The 16,497-nt window shown below is 31.7% G+C and overlaps 1 protein-coding gene across 1 annotated transcript; it reads right to left on the minus strand.

The window, feature by feature from the left end:
* Window positions 1-134: 134 nt before the first annotated feature.
* LOC119609750 lies at window positions 135-16,497 on the minus strand. The gene is given in 10 exon segments (XM_037964653.1): window positions 135-178; window positions 181-252; window positions 12,499-12,574; window positions 12,576-12,727; window positions 12,790-13,012; window positions 13,014-13,078; window positions 13,143-13,270; window positions 13,333-13,468; window positions 13,524-13,655; window positions 16,461-16,497. Coding segments are annotated over 10 exon segments (1,065 nt in total).

Genomic DNA, 16,497 nt, shown 5'->3' on the forward strand with positions numbered 1-16,497 from the left:
TTATAGAAACTATGTCAAAAAATAATTTCAATAATTTAACGAAAACTTATAATTATTTAAATAAATATAAAAATTATTAAAAATAAAAGTATTTAATAAAAGTTTAATTTAGATAAAAAAAAGTTTTAAAGGTTTTAGAAACCATTTGTACAGGGTTGTTGAACATAATCCAAACAAAGCCACGATTATCGATATCGGTGGGTGCCTCAATACCATCGGTATGGAAGTATAAACGAAAGGGTCGTACACTGGCTGTAAATATTTAAAATTTCAAAGAATATAATTTTATAATAGTTTTTAATAAAAATAAAAATACATAATAATAATTCAGGATGGGGAATTTATTATTCTATATTTTTACATAGTTATAGTCAAGTTTAAGTTCAGTTCTAGTTCAGTTCTAGTTCAGTTCTAGTTCAGTTCTAGTTCAGTTCTAGTTCAGTTCTAGTTCAGTTCTAGTTCAGTTCTAGTTCAGTTCTAGTTCAGTTCTAGTTCAGTTCTAGTTCAGTTCTAGTTCAGTTCTAGTTCAGTTCTAGTTCAGTTCTAGTTCAGTTCTAGTTCAGTTCTAGTTCAGTTCTAGTTCAGTTCTAGTTCAGTTCTAGTTCAGTTCTAGTTCAGTTCTAGTTCAGTTCTAGTTCAGTTCTAGTTCAGTTCTAGTTCAGTTCTAGTTCAGTTCTAGTTCAGTTCTAGTTCAGTTTCTAGTTCAGTTCTAGTTCAGTTCTAGTTCAGTTCTAGTTCAGTTCTAGTTCAGTTCTAGTTCAGTTCTAGTTCAGTTCTAGTTCAGTTCTAGTTCAGTTCTAGTTCAGTTCTAGTTCAGTTCTAGTTCAGTTCTAGTTTCAGTTCTAGTTTCAGTTCTAGTTCAGTTCTAGTTCAGTTCTAGTTCAGTTTCTAGTTCAGTTCTAGTTCAGTTCTAGTTCAGTTCTAGTTCAGTTCTAGTTCAGTTCTAGTTAGTTCTAGTTTAGTTCTAGTTCAGTTCTAGTTCAGTTCTAGTTCAGTTCTAGTTCTAGTTCAGTTCTAGTTCAGTTTCTAGTTCAGTTCTAGTTCAGTTCTAGTTCAGTTCTAGTTAAGTTCTAGTTCAAGTTCTAGTTCAGTTCTAGTTTCAGTTCTAGTTCAGTTTCTAGTTCAGTTCTAGTTCAGTTTTAGTTCAGTTCTAGTTCAGTTAGTAGTTCAGTTCTAGTTCAGTTCTAGTTCAGTTCTAGTTCAGTCTAGTTCAGTTCTAGTTCAGTTCTAGTTCTGTTTTAGTTTAGTTGTACATAGTTCTAGATGAGTTCTAGTTCTGGTAAGTGATGTGATTACATATTAAAATTCAAAATACATATTCGTTGACCCACACAATTGCCTACAATTTTTACTTTTAGAACTTTCCAATAATCGAAAAATAATGCCCCATTTATTGCAGTTCTGAAAAAAATTGAGGCTTGTCTCTGCTAATTCTAACAACAAAAAATATTTAGTTCATTATAAAAAAATAAAACACCACCATTTAACAATAACCCTTTTGCAGATATTCAAATAATTTTTCATTTTCCAGCAACCGAAAACTACTTAAATGGGCATTTCTCCCATTAAAATGCCTTTAATATCATATGTAGATTAGCGAAGACACTTACCATTTAGTATTAAATAATTTAAGCCCCAAAAATGCAACACTGCCTACAATAAGAAACTTATTATTTACTTCAGTTTTCTTCTATCCTTAATAAGCGGAGCTTGTGTTTGCAATACGCTGTTGCAAATTAATTAATTTCTTTATTAAAAAGTATTATTTTTTAATAAAAGTGCATAAAACTATTAATAAAAGTGTGTAGTTTGTGAGTATGTAAAAATATTTATGGAAAGTGAGAAAATAAAGGAGAAATATTTGTGTAAAGTTTAGTCGAAAATGTAAGAAAAGAAATTGGCAAATTTTCATTTTGTTATTAGTGGTGTGTGTTTTTTGTTTATCACTAGTGATGTGTAAAAGTAAGTGCAGGCGATAGCTGTTGATAAATAAAAAGAAAAGATGTTAAATTATGAATGGAAATAAAAAATTCAAAAGTGAAATAAAAAGTGTATATAAAAAAGTATGTAATAGAAAATCATTTAAATGCAAATTAAAAATCTTTTAAGTAAATACAGATTTAAAATGCGCAATATAAATACTAATAAAATGTAAATGTGTACCTATGTATGTATATCAATAGATATGTATACATAAATAAAATTAAATACAAACTAATTTAAATCATTGATTAAAGTTAAAGTAATCAATTAGTTAATACACATCAAATTAATAATAAAGGAATAATTAATTCAGCAGGTATGTATGTCAAATATATGTAATTAAATTCATAAATTAACATACTTATTTATTTACATACATCGCCCACATTTTAATATTCAAAAGATATATAACGTAGGATTAGACTACGTTATATTTAAAGGGCGTAATGTCAGGTGTGAATCAAATTAAATTTTTGCAAGTATGTATGTATGTAATCATTTCTAGTTCGAAATGTTAAATTAGCTCTCTACAGTGCTGTCATTGAGCCCTTAATTATTCCTCTTGAGCCCTTAGGATGTCGGCTTCAGAATTCAGTTTTAAATTAAATTTTAGATTTTTCATATAGAAATTGACTTTTGGTGATCACAAATTTTCACTTTTTTCTCAATTGGAGTGTTTTTAAAGAATCTACAGTCAATTTTAGATTGGTGGGAAATAAGAGTGATCACAGATTTCACTACTTAGTTAATTGGAACGTTATTTAAGTAATGACGATCGATGATTTTTCATATAATTTTTCTTTTGGTGGAAACTATGAGTGATCCCAGTTTTCACAATTTTCTCAATTGGATGATAGACCAGCTAATAGACTAAAATAGGCTGTGATAAATTAGTTCATTAACTAATTAAGTTCAGTTCTAGTTTTATTCTAGTTCTGTTCAGTTCTTGTTTAGTTCTATTTCAGTTCAAGTTCAGCTCTATTTCAAGTCTAGTTCAGTTTTACTTCAGTTCTGGTTCAGTTAAATTCTTTTTTAGTTCTAATTCACCCCTTGTTCAGTTCTAGTTCTGGTTAGTGCTGATATTATTGGAATTCAAAATATTCTTTAAAATTGTTTAGAATTTTTACTTTTTAGAACTTTCCAATAATCGAAAAATAATGCCTTATTTTGTTGCAGTTCTAAAAAATTGAGGGCTGCCTCTGCTAATTCTAACAACAAAAAATATTTATTTAGTTCTTTATAAAAAATAAAACCCCACTATTAAACAATAGCCCTTTGCGACAAGCAACAGAAACAAACTTAAATGGGCATTTCTACAATTAACGGGCCTTTGCTATCACATGACACTTAGCCAAGACACTGACCATTTAATATTAAATAATTTAAGCCCCAAAAATGCAACACTGCCTACAATAACAAACTAATATTTTTGATTATTTACATCAGTTTTCTTTTATCCTTATTAAGTGGCGCCTGTGTTTGTGGTACGCGGTTGCAAATTAATTAATTTCTTTGTTAAAAATTATTATTTTTTGAAGTAAAAGTGCATAAAACTCTTAACAAAAGTGTGTAGTTTGTGAGTATGTAAAAATATTTATGAAAGTGAGCAAATAAAAGAGAAATATTTGTGTAAAGTTTGGTCGAAAATATGAGAAAAGAAACTGGCAAAGTTTATTTGTTTATTTAGTGGTGTGTGTTTTTTTTTATCACTAGTGATGTGTAAAAGTAAGTGCAGTCGATTGTTGTTGATAAATAAAAAGAAAAGGTGTTAAATTTAAAAATTAATTAAATAAAAGAATAATAACATAAAAAAGTATATATGTAATTGAAAATGCAAATTAAAATCTATTAAAATATATAAAGAGCAATATATACACAATAGAAATAATAAAATTTAAAATTATTAACATAAATAAAATTGAAGACAAACTAATTTAAATTAATGTTTATGGTTAAAATAATCAATTAGTTAATACACAACCAATTAATAATAAAGGAATAGTTAATTCAGCAAGTATGTCAAATATAATTAAATTCATAAATTATATTTATTTACATACATAAATCCTCCCACAATTCATTATTCAAACGACAAGAGGACGTAATGTCATGTGCTAGGGAGAATAAATATTATGCGAATCAACTAAAGCTGTGACAGATTTTCACTATTTTCTCAATTGGAGCGTTATTTAAGAAACTACAGCCGATTTTAAGTTTCTCATATAAAAATTAGATTTTTGGTGGGAAATATGAGTGATCACAGATTTTCACTATTTAGTCAATTGGAGCGTTATTTAAGGAACTACAGCCGATTTTAGGTTTCTCTTATAAAAATTGATTTTTGGTGGGAAATATGAGTGATCACAGATTTTCACTATTTAGTCAATTGGAGCGTTATTTAAGGAACTACAGCCGATTTTAGGTTTCTCATATAAAAATTGATTTTTGGTGGGAAATATGAGTGATCACAGATTTTCACTATTAGTCAATTGGAGCGTTATTTAAGGAACTACAGCCGATTTTAGGTTTCTCATATAAAAATTAGATTTTTGGTGGGAAATATGAGTGATCACAGATTTTCACTATTTAGTCAATTGGAGCGTTATTTAAGGATCTACAGCCGATTTTAGGTTTCTCATATAAAAATTGATTTTTGGTGGGAAATATGAGTGATCACAGATTTTCACTATTTAGTCAATTGGAGCGTTATTTAAGGAACTACAGCCGATTTTAGGTTTCTCATATAAAAATTGATTTTTGGTGGGAAATATGAGTGATCACAGATTTTCACTATTTAGTCAATTGGAGCGTTATTTAAGGAACTACAGCCGATTTTAGGTTTCTCATATAAAAATTGATTTTTGGTGGGAAATATGAGTGATCACAGATTTTCACTATTTAGTCAATTGGAGCGTTATTTAAGGAACTACAGCCGATTTTAGGTTTCTCTTATAAAAATTGATTTTTGGTGGGAAATATGAGTGATCACAGATTTTCACTATTTAGTCAATTGGAGCGTTATTTAAGGAACTACAGCCGATTTTAGGTTTCTCATATAAAAATTGATTTTTGGTGGGAAATATGAGTGATCACAGATTTTCACTATTTAGTCAATTGGAGCGTTATTTAAGGAACTACAGCCGATTTTAGGTTTCTCATTATAAAAATTGATTTTTGGTGGGAAATATGAGTGATCACAGATTTTCACTATTTAGTCAATTGGAGCGTTATTTAAGGAACTACAGCCGATTTTAGGTTTCTCATATAAAAATTGATTTTTGGTGGGAAATATGAGTGATCACAGATTTTCACTATTTAGTCAATTGGAGCGTTATTTAAGGAACTACAGCCGATTTTAGGTTTCTCTTATAAAAATTAGATTTTTGGTGGGAAATATGAGTGATCACAGATTTTCACTATTTAGTCAATTGGAGCGTTATTTAAGGATCTACAGCCGATTTTAGGTTTCTCATATAAAAATTGATTTTTGGTGGGAAATATGAGTGATCACAGATTTTCACTATTTAGTCAATTGGAGCGTTATTTAAGGAACTACAGCCGATTTTAGGTTTCTCATATAAAAATTGATTTTTGGTGGGAAATATGAGTGATCACAGATTTTCACTATTTAGTCAATTGGAGCGTTATTTAAGGAACTACAGCCGATTTTAGGTTTCTCATATAAAAATTGATTTTTGGTGGGAAATATGAGTGATCACAGATTTTCACTATTTAGTCAATTGGAGCGTTATTTAAGGAACTACAGCCGATTTTAGGTTTCTCATATAAAATAGATTTTTGGTGGGAAATATGAGTGATCACAGATTTTCACTATTTAGTCAATTGGAGCGTTATTTAAGGATCTACAGCCGATTTTAGGTTTCTCATATAAAAATTGATTTTTGGTGGGAAATATGAGTGATCACAGATTTTCACTATTTAGTCAATTGGAGCGTTATTTAAGGAACTACAGCCGATTTTAGGTTTCTCATATAAAAATTGATTTTTGGTGGGAAATATGAGTGATCACAGATTTTCACTATTTAGTCAATTGGAGCGTTATTTAAGAAACTACAGCCGATTTTAGGTTTCTCATATAAAAATTGATTTTTGGTGGGAAATATGAGTGATCACAGATTTTCACTATTTAGTCAATTGGAGCGTTATTTAAGGATCTACAGCCGATTTTAGGTTTCTCATATAAAAATTGATTTTTGGTGGGAAATATGAGTGATCACAGATTTTCACTATTTAGTCAATTGGAGCGTTATTTAAGGAATCTACAGCCGATTTTAGGTTTCTCATATAAAAATTGATTTTTGGTGGGAAATATGAGTGATCACAGATTTTCACTATTTAGTCAATTGGAGCGTTATTTAAGGAACTACAGCCGATTTTAGGTTTCTCATATAAAAATTGATTTTTGGTGGGAAATATGAGTGATCACAGATTTTCACTATTTAGTCAATTGGAGCGTTATTTAAGGAACTACAGCCGATTTTAGGTTTCTCTTATAAAAATAGATTTTTGGTGGGAAATATGAGTGATCACAGATTTTCACTATTTAGTCAATTGGAGCGTTATTTAAGGAACTACAGCCGATTTTAGGTTTCTCATATAAAAATTGATTTTTGGTGGGAAATATGAGTGATCACAGATTTTCACTATTTAGTCAATTGGAGCGTTATTTAAGGAACTACAGCCGATTTTAGGTTTCTCATATAAAAATTGATTTTTGGTGGGAAATATGAGTGATCACAGATTTTCACTATTTAGTCAATTGGAGCGTTATTTAAGGAACTACAGCCGATTTTAGGTTTCTCTTATAAAAATAGATTTTTGGTGGGAAATATGAGTGATCACAGATTTTCACTATTTAGTCAATTGGAGCGTTATTTAAGGAACTACAGCCGATTTTAGGTTTCTCATATAAAAATTGATTTTGGTGGGAAATATGAGTGATCACAGATTTTCACTATTTAGTCAATTGGAGCGTTATTTAAGGAACTACAGCCGATTTTAGGTTTCTCATTATAAAAATTGATTTTTGGTGGGAAATATGAGTGATCACAGATTTTCACTATTTAGTCAATTGGAGCGTTATTTAAGGAACTACAGCCGATTTTAGGTTTCTCATATAAAAATTGATTTTTGGTGGGAAATATGAGTGATCACAGATTTTCACTATTTAGTCAATTGGAGCGTTATTTAAGGAACTACAGCCGATTTTAGATTTCTCTTATAAAAATGATTTTTGGTGGAAATATGAGTGATCACAGATTTTCACTATTTAGTCAATTGGAGCGTTATTTAAGGAACTACAGCCGATTTTAGGTTTCTCATATAAAAATTGATTTTTGGTGGGAAATATGAGTGATCACAGATTTTCACTATTTAGTCAATTGGAGCGTTATTTAAGGAACTACAGCCGATTTTAGGTTTCTCATATAAAAATTGATTTTTGGTGGGAAATATGAGTGATCACAGATTTTCACTATTTAGTCAATTGGAGCGTTATTTAAGGAACTACAGCCGATTTTAGGTTTCTCATATAAAAATTGATTTTTGGTGGGAAATATGAGTGATCACAGATTTTCACTATTTAGTCAATTGGAGCGTTATTTAAGGAACTACAGCCGATTTTAGGTTTCTCTTATAAAAATAGATTTTTGGTGGGAAATATGAGTGATCACAGATTTTCACTATTTAGTCAATTGGAGCGTTATTTAAGGAACTACAGCCGATTTTAGGTTTCTCTTATAAAAATGATTTTTGGTGGGAAATATGAGTGATCACAGATTTTCACTATTTAGTCAATTGGAGCGTTATTTAAGAACTACAGCCGATTTTAGGTTTCTCATATAAAAATTGATTTTTGGTGGGAAATATGAGTGATCACAGATTTTCACTATTTAGTCAATTGGAGCGTTATTTAAGGAACTACAGCCGATTTTAGGTTTCTCATATAAAAATTGATTTTTGGTGGGAAATATGAGTGATCACAGATTTTCACTATTTAGTCAATTGGAGCGTTATTTAAGGAACTACAGCCGATTTTAGGTTTCTCATATAAAAATAGATTTTTGGTGGGAAATATGAGTGATCACAGATTTTCACTATTTAGTCAATTGGAGCGTTATTTAAGGAATCTACAGCCGATTTTAGGTTTCTCATATAAAAATTGATTTTTGGTGGGAAATATGAGTGATCACAGATTTTCACTATTTAGTCAATTGGAGCGTTATTTAAGGATCTACAGCCGATTTTAGGTTTCTCATATAAAAATTGATTTTTGGTGGGAAATATGAGTGATCACAGATTTTCACTATTTAGTCAATTGGAGCGTTATTTAAGGAACTACAGCCGATTTTAGGTTTCTCATATAAAAATTGATTTTTGGTGGGAAATATGAGTGATCACAGATTTTCACTATTTAGTCAATTGGAGCGTTATTTAAGGAACTACAGCCGATTTTAGGTTTCTCATATAAAAATAGATTTTTGGTGGGAAATATGAGTGATCACAGATTTTCACTATTTAGTCAATTGGAGCGTTATTTAAGGAACTACAGCCGATTTTAGGTTTCTCATATAAAAATTGATTTTTGGTGGGAAATATGAGTGATCACAGATTTTCACTATTTAGTCAATTGGAGCAGTTATTTAAGGAACTACAGCCGATTTTAGGTTTCTCATATAAAAATTGATTTTTGGTGGGAAATATGAGTGATCACAGATTTTCACTATTTAGTCAATTGGAGCGTTATTTAAGGAACTACAGCCGATTTTAGGTTTCTCATATAAAAATTGATTTTTGGTGGGAAATATGAGTGATCACAGATTTTCACTATTTAGTCAATTGGAGCGTTATTTAAGGAACTACAGCCGATTTTAGGTTTCTCTTATAAAAATAGATTTTTGGTGGGAAATATGAGTGATCACAGATTTTCACTATTTAGTCAATTGGAGCGTTATTTAAGGAACTACAGCCGATTTTAGGTTTCTCATATAAAAATTGATTTTTGGTGGGAAATATGAGTGATCACAGATTTTCACTATTTAGTCAATTGGAGCGTTATTTAAGGAACTACAGCCGATTTTAGGTTTCTCATATAAAAATTGATTTTTGGTGGGAAATATGAGTGATCACAGATTTTCACTATTTAGTCAATTGGAGCGTTATTTAAGGAACTACAGCCGATTTTAGGTTTCTCATATAAAAATTGATTTTTGGTGGGAAATATGAGTGATCACAGATTTTCACTATTTAGTCAATTGGAGCAGTTACTTAAGGAACTACAGCCGATTTTAGGTTTCTCTTATAAAAATAGATTTTTGGTGGGAAATATGAGTGATCACAGATTTTCACTATTTAGTCAATTGGAGCGTTATTTAAGGAAACTACAGCCGATTTTAGGTTTCTCATATAAAAATTGATTTTTGGTGGGAAATATGAGTGATCACAGATTTTCACTATTTAGTCAATTGGAGCGTTATTTAAGGAACTACAGCCGATTTTAGGTTTCTCATATAAAAATTGATTTTTGGTGGGAAATATGAGTGATCACAGATTTTCACTATTTAGTCAATTGGAGCATTACTTAAGGAACTACAGCCGATTTTAGGTTTCTCTTATAAAAATAGATTTTTGGTGGGAAATATGAGTGATCACAGATTTTCACTATTTAGTCAATCGGAGCGCTATTTAAGAAATACAGCCGATTTTAGGTTTCTCATATAAAAATTGATTTTTGGTGGGAAATATGAGTGATCACAGATTTTCACTATTTAGTCAATTGGAGCATTACTTAAGGAACTACAGCCGATTTTAGGTTTCTCTTATAAAAATAGATTTTTGGTGGGAAATATGAGTGATCACAGATTTTCACTATTTAGTCAATTGGAGCTTTATTTAAGAAACTACAGCCGATTTTAAGTTTCTCATATAAAAATTGATTTTTGGTGGGAAATATGAGTGATCACAGATTTTCACTATTTAGTCAATCGGAGCGTCATTTAAGGAACTACAGCCGATTTTAGATTTCTCTTATAAAAACAGATTTTTGGTGGGAAATATGAGTGATCACAGATTTTCATTATTTAGTCAATCGGAGAGTCATTTAAGGAACTACAGCCGATTTTAGGTTTCTCATATAAAAATAGATTTTTGGTGAGAAATATGAGTGATCACAGATTTTCACTATTTAGTCAATTGGAGCGTTATTTAAGAAACTACAGCCGATTTTAGGTTTCTCATATAAAAATTGATTTTTGGTGGAAAATATGAGTGAACACAGATTTTCACTATTTAGTCAATTGGAGCGTTATTTAAGGAACTACAGCCGATTTTAGGTTTCTCATATAAAAATTGATTTTTGGTGGGAAATATGAGTGATCACAGATTTTCACTATTTAGTCAATTGGAGCATTATTTAAGAACTACAGCCGATTTTAGGTTTCTCTTATAAAAATAGATTTTTGGTGGGAAATATGAGTGATCACAGATTTTCACTATTTAGTCAATTGGAGCGTTATTTAAGGAACTACAGCCGATTTTAGGTTTCTCTTATAAAAATAGATTTTTGGTGGGAAATATGAGTGATCACAGATTTTCACTATTTAGTCAATTGGAGCATTATTTAAAGAACTACAGCCGATTTTAGGTTTCTCATATAAAAATTGATTTTTGGTGGGAAATATGAGTGATCACAGATTTTCACTATTTAGTCAATTGGAGCATTATTTAAGGATCTACAGCCGATTTTAGGTTTCTCATATAAAAATTGATTTTTGGTGGGAAATATGAGTGATCACAGATTTTCACTATTTAGTCAATTGGAGCGTTATTTAAGGAACTACAGCCGATTTTAGGTTTCTCTTATAAAAATAGAAATATGCGAAATATGAGTGATCACAGATTTTCATTATTTAGTCAATTGGAGCATTATTTAAGGATTTACAGCCAATTTTAGATTTCTCGTATAAAAATAGACTTTTGGTGGGAAATATGAGTCAATTGGAGCGTTATTTAAAGAACTACAGGTTTTAGGTTTCTCTTATAAAAATTGTTTTTTGGTGGGAAATATGAGTGATCACAGATTTTCACTATTTAGTCAATTGGAGCGTTATTTAAGGAACTACAGCCGATTTGAGGTTTCTCATATAAAAATTGATTTTTGGTGGGAAATATGGGTGATCACAGATTTTCACTATTTAGTCAATTGGAGCGTTATTTAAGGAACTACAGCCGATTTTAGGTTTCTCATATAAAAATAGATTTTTGGTGAGAAATATGAGTGATCATAGATTTTCACTATTTAGTCAATTGGAGCGTTATTTAAGAAACTACAGCCGATTTTAGGTCTCTCATATAAAAATTGATTTTTGGTGGGAAATATGAGTGATCACAGATTTTCACTATTTAGTCAATTGGAGCGTTATTTAAAGAACTACAGCCGATTTTAGGTTTCTCTAAAAATAGAAATATGCGAAATATGAGTGATCACAGATTTTCATTATTTAGTCAATTGGAGCATTATTTAAGGATTTACAGCCAATTTTAGATTTCTCGTATAAAATAGACTTTTGGTGGGAAATATGAGTCAATTGAAGCGTTATTTAAAGAACTACAGGTTTTAGGTTTCTCTTATAAAAATTGTTTTTTGGTGGGAAATATGAGTGATCACAGATTTTCACTATTTAGTCAATTGGAGCGTTATTTAAGGAACTACAGCCGATTTTTAGGTTTCTCATATAAAAATTGATTTTTGGTGGGAAATATGAGTGATCACAGATTTTCACTATTTAGTCAATTGGAGCGTTATTTAAGGAACTACAGCCGATTTTAGTTTCTCTTATAAAAATAGATTTTTGGTGGGAAATATGAGTGATCACAGATTTTCACTATTTAGTCAATGGAGCGTTATTTAAGGAACTACAGCCGATTTTAGTTTCTCTATAAAAATAGATTTTTGGTGGGAAATATGAGTGATCACAGATTTTCACTATTTAGTCAATTGGAGCGTTTTTAAGGACTACAGCCGATTTTAGGTTTCTTCATATAAAAATTGATTTTTGGTGGGAAATATGAGTGATCACAGATTTTCACTATTTAGTCAATTGGAGCGTTATTTAAGGATCTACAGCCGATTTTAATTTTATATAAAAATTGATTTTTGGTGGGAAATATGAGTGATCACAGATTTTCACTATTTAGTCAATTGGAGCGTTATTAAGGAACTACAGCCGATTTTAGTTTTTGATATAAAAATTGGTTTTGGTGGGAAATACGAGGTCACAGATTTTCACTTTAGTCAATTGGAGCGTTATTAGGAACTATAACCGATTTTAAGTTTCTCTTGTAAAAATTGGCTTTTGGTGGGAAATACGAATGATCACAGAATTTCACTATTTGCTGATCTGAAGCATTGTTTAAAAATCTACTGCTAGTGATATTTTTATTATCTTTACATATGATGCTTTTGCAGTGCTGCAAAGAGTTATTTTTGTTACTTACTTTGTACTGTTTTCTGAACCATTCCAACTTCTGCACTAAACGTACCGCCGCAAACACGATCCTCACAAGCGCTCAACTGGTGGTATACGATCTGCCGAACGCATACAACCAATCAAGAGCCAATCTTGTATGCAAGTATTTTGTGTAACTTGAGTACCTCCGCCAACCATTGTACCCACCGGATTGTTAGTATTACCCGATATTGTAAATGATCTCGAACGATTGTTTTCTGGAAAAAAGTATTTTTAAAACGATTCAACATTTTTCACACAATATTAAATTCGCACTTACCCAAATCTGGGCAGGCATTATATTGTATACCACAGAAATTCCTTTCCGTACGTATACAAATACTATAATCTTGATTTGATAATTGTCTACCCGAAACGGTATTAAAATTGAAACTACGTACACGACCACTTATGCCGGTATAATACTGTAGGCAGCCTTGATCGGCACGACTTATACTGCCGCAATGTATTTGTGAGACTCGTATACGCCAAATGCGAGGGAAATGTATTACTGGTTATAACCGATATAACAATTGGATTACTTTGACCCAAGCCAGCATCGATATACACTACAAGAGGAGAAATTTTAATTAGTTAAAAGATTTTTTATTTAATATATTTAATAAAACCTACTATGATCTCCCGAAGAGGTGCCACATATGTTGGGTACTGGACTGCTGCCAGATATGAGTAATTGATCTTGATTGCACAAATGATTAGCTGCTTCCGGAGGGGCTATAGAAAACATTTCTAAATCCAATCTAGATAATAAATATATAAATGATTTCGGGAATATAATGAACGAAAATAATAAATAATTTACCTAAATTGACAAATATCTGGATGTACTTTGTGTACTGTTACTTGACAACTACCGGTACCATCATAAGTATCCGGATGATTAGGATTTACAAAATAGGTGTTATTTTCTCTTATCATGCCACCACATGTTTGTAAAACTATAAGAATTTTATATGTTAACTGTAATTGGTCTTCGGTTTTAAAAAGACTTACAAACACAACATATTCCATAACCACCGCCACACTGACCAGCCGGTATACCTCCTCGTATTGCACAATCTTTATTGGGTAAACAATTTCCCACCTCACCAGACGGTGCTGTACATTGAGCCGGTCCAATGGGAACTATGTTGAATAGGGGAAGAACTTAGAAAGAAAACTAGGCATTATATTTACAGTAGTTGATATATGATTTAAATAAAATATTTGAAATAGTTTCTAAAAAATATTTCTATAACTTTTAGATCGACATAAAATGCAATAAAAGGTCTTTGTTCTTTTCCTTCAGCGTCTTTACTTTCCAAAATAAAGGCTTTTAAAATTTTCACTCGTCGAAGAAACCGATCGCAAATTGTCATTCTGGTGCTCTAACACCTCAAATTTATTTTGGCTCTTCTATGTTTTCACTCAAAATATCTAAACAAAGTGTAAGCTCTTGACTAACTACTTCGTTCTTAATATTTTCACCAGATCTTGTTTTCTCTTATAAAAATTGATATTGTTTTCTCTTATAAAAACAATTGATCACAGATTTTCATCCTTTTGACAGTAGCGCATCTAAGTTCACCAGAAAACAAACTTTTATGTTTTCTATACAAATGGAATTTTGTTGGGAAATAACAGTGATCACAGATGTTCATTCTTTTGGCCGTAGCGTCTCTAGTTTTCCAGAAATTGCACTTGTATTACATAGAAAGTCGTTTAGGAAAAAAAAAACTGAGCCTTCCCCCTGAATAATCTTACACTTGTTTAATGAGATCCCATCTATAACAACTCGTATAGTTTGATCTCTGAGAATGTTCGAAATAAATAAATAATATAAGTCCACATTACCACACTCCACCGATCGCCACACTTTACTTTTGTCAAAATGGTGAATGAAATGAAATAATTTTTCCGAAAAGTAGGAAATGGAGCGACCTCTACTATAGCCACGATGGCGATAATTAAATAAATTGATGGCTTCTAAATACCTAATAAGATGGAACAGATTGTAATTGGGCGATAATTTTCAGGGTTATTATATTCTTCCTTTTTAGTCCCCCGGGGGGCATGTTACATTGCAGAAATCTCCATTGCAATATCCCGAGGAAAAGAGGTGGTACCAATACCTCTAGCCGGGACTATAAACTGGTGATGATCAAATGTATCCCCGGCCTTTCCTTGGAATGGTTTGACATACGGTCGAACTAGACCACCATATAATCTGGCATTACGCAGGACTTGTCCTGGCTGGTCAGTTGGTTGAGGTTCCTTCGGGATCCACGTAGTGGCTGTGGTTTTAACCCAAATTCGCGGGGAGAGATTGTTGGTTTAAAGACTGATATATTCTATGGCTTCGGTGCTGTTGCCATCTCAACAGATGTCACTGGGTGATTTGACAGAGCATCTTATGCTGAATTCCTGAACCTGTTGAGTATCTCTTACTCTTCGCGTAGTAGGGCGCCAGTATAGGTTGGGAAATTTTCAGGTTGGCAATTGGTAGTTGCCTGTCATTCTGTAGATCGTTCTTTATGGTCTGAGAATGGAACTAATGTAAGTTGGTGAACGATCGGTAAAGACTTATCTGTCCGATAGGAGACTAGTACTTATTTAGTAGACCTTTTACTTCAGAGAAATTCTCAGTGCTGTTGCCATCTCAACAGGATCCATATTGTTTCATGCTACGCGACTTATGGTTGAGGTCTTCTACTCGACTTGGAAATTCGACTTTTAAAATTCCTACATTCCTACATCTTTCATAACATCCGGTATACCGGAAGATTGATTTCACCAGATGTTAGGGTTGTCTCCCCTTGTTGTATTGACTTTAGACCAGTGATTGTTTTTTCCTTGTCGGGGTTTGCATTGAGATTGATCCCATGCTGCCTTTCGCAACGGGGCTACAATGGCAAGAGATTCGATAGCTCGAGCACTTCAGTAAAGTGCTTTTGCATGGACCGGCACAGCCATGTAAAAAAATTGCCACCTGAGTTCTTCATAGAAGGATTATGGGGCGCTTGGTAGACCGTTCTCAAGTCTACCAAGTGGATGAAAAAGACCACCATGAAATAAGGCCATCAAGGCAGTTGTTCACGTTAAGCAATTAGCATTCTCCATTTTTAGGGATTGGCATTTCATTAGCACTCTTCCAGCATGCTGTGAATTTCCCAACATGATATAAAATACTGAAAATATTAGCTAAAGGACGAAGTAGTGTCGATTAGCTTTGCTTCAAGACCAATGTCGATATGGCATCAGGTCTAGATGTTGATATCCGCTAAAACTATTTTAGAAATTTGACATAGTTACTGATACTCTTTATAACTCCGGCAGTGGTTGATTGCTTTTGGGAAGCAAGAATTACTTGTACATAATTCAACTAAAGAGTTAGCTTTATCAGTCGGGTCAGTTAAGTCTTCGAAATTGGAGAACTAGCAATTAGTGAGCCTTTTCGTAATAATAATTTGTATCCTATTGTGAAACCTTGTGAAGTTCAGAGAGCGAAAAGGAGACGATTCGAATATAGGTATAGGAACATTGACTTGCATAACGAAGCCATAAGGAGTTGTGAACATTGAAATCGCACGTACATTACAATGCCCCGAAAAACGATACAAATCCTATGTATCAGCATTCTCAGATATCTGTCTTTTACATAATGCGAAAACATCTGTCCGATTAAAACAAAAAGTGTGTATATTGAGGAAAATTTGCGCTGTACCCGCGTATGTAGGTTTTTGTTGTTATCCGATTGGTAAATAATTTTTTTAGATTTCCAAAAATTTATTTTTTTTTAAAGAAAAGTTTAAATTTTTACAGCACATAATATTTCATTGCATAATAAAATTAGTTTATTTTCGTAATATATTTCCGTTTCATTCATTTTATAAGTTTTATTATGTAATTTTTTAAACAAAATTATTTTCATTTCCCGAAATCTTCACCTACATCTACTATCACGAGCTGAAGGCGGCGCTGATGGCAT

The sequence above is a fragment of the Lucilia sericata genome, unplaced genomic scaffold (genome assembly GCF_015586225.1).
Source record: "Lucilia sericata isolate MDLA Ls3-8-SP2 unplaced genomic scaffold, ASM1558622v1 Contig001055F_arrow, whole genome shotgun sequence".
Lineage (NCBI taxonomy): Eukaryota > Metazoa > Arthropoda > Insecta > Diptera > Calliphoridae > Lucilia > Lucilia sericata.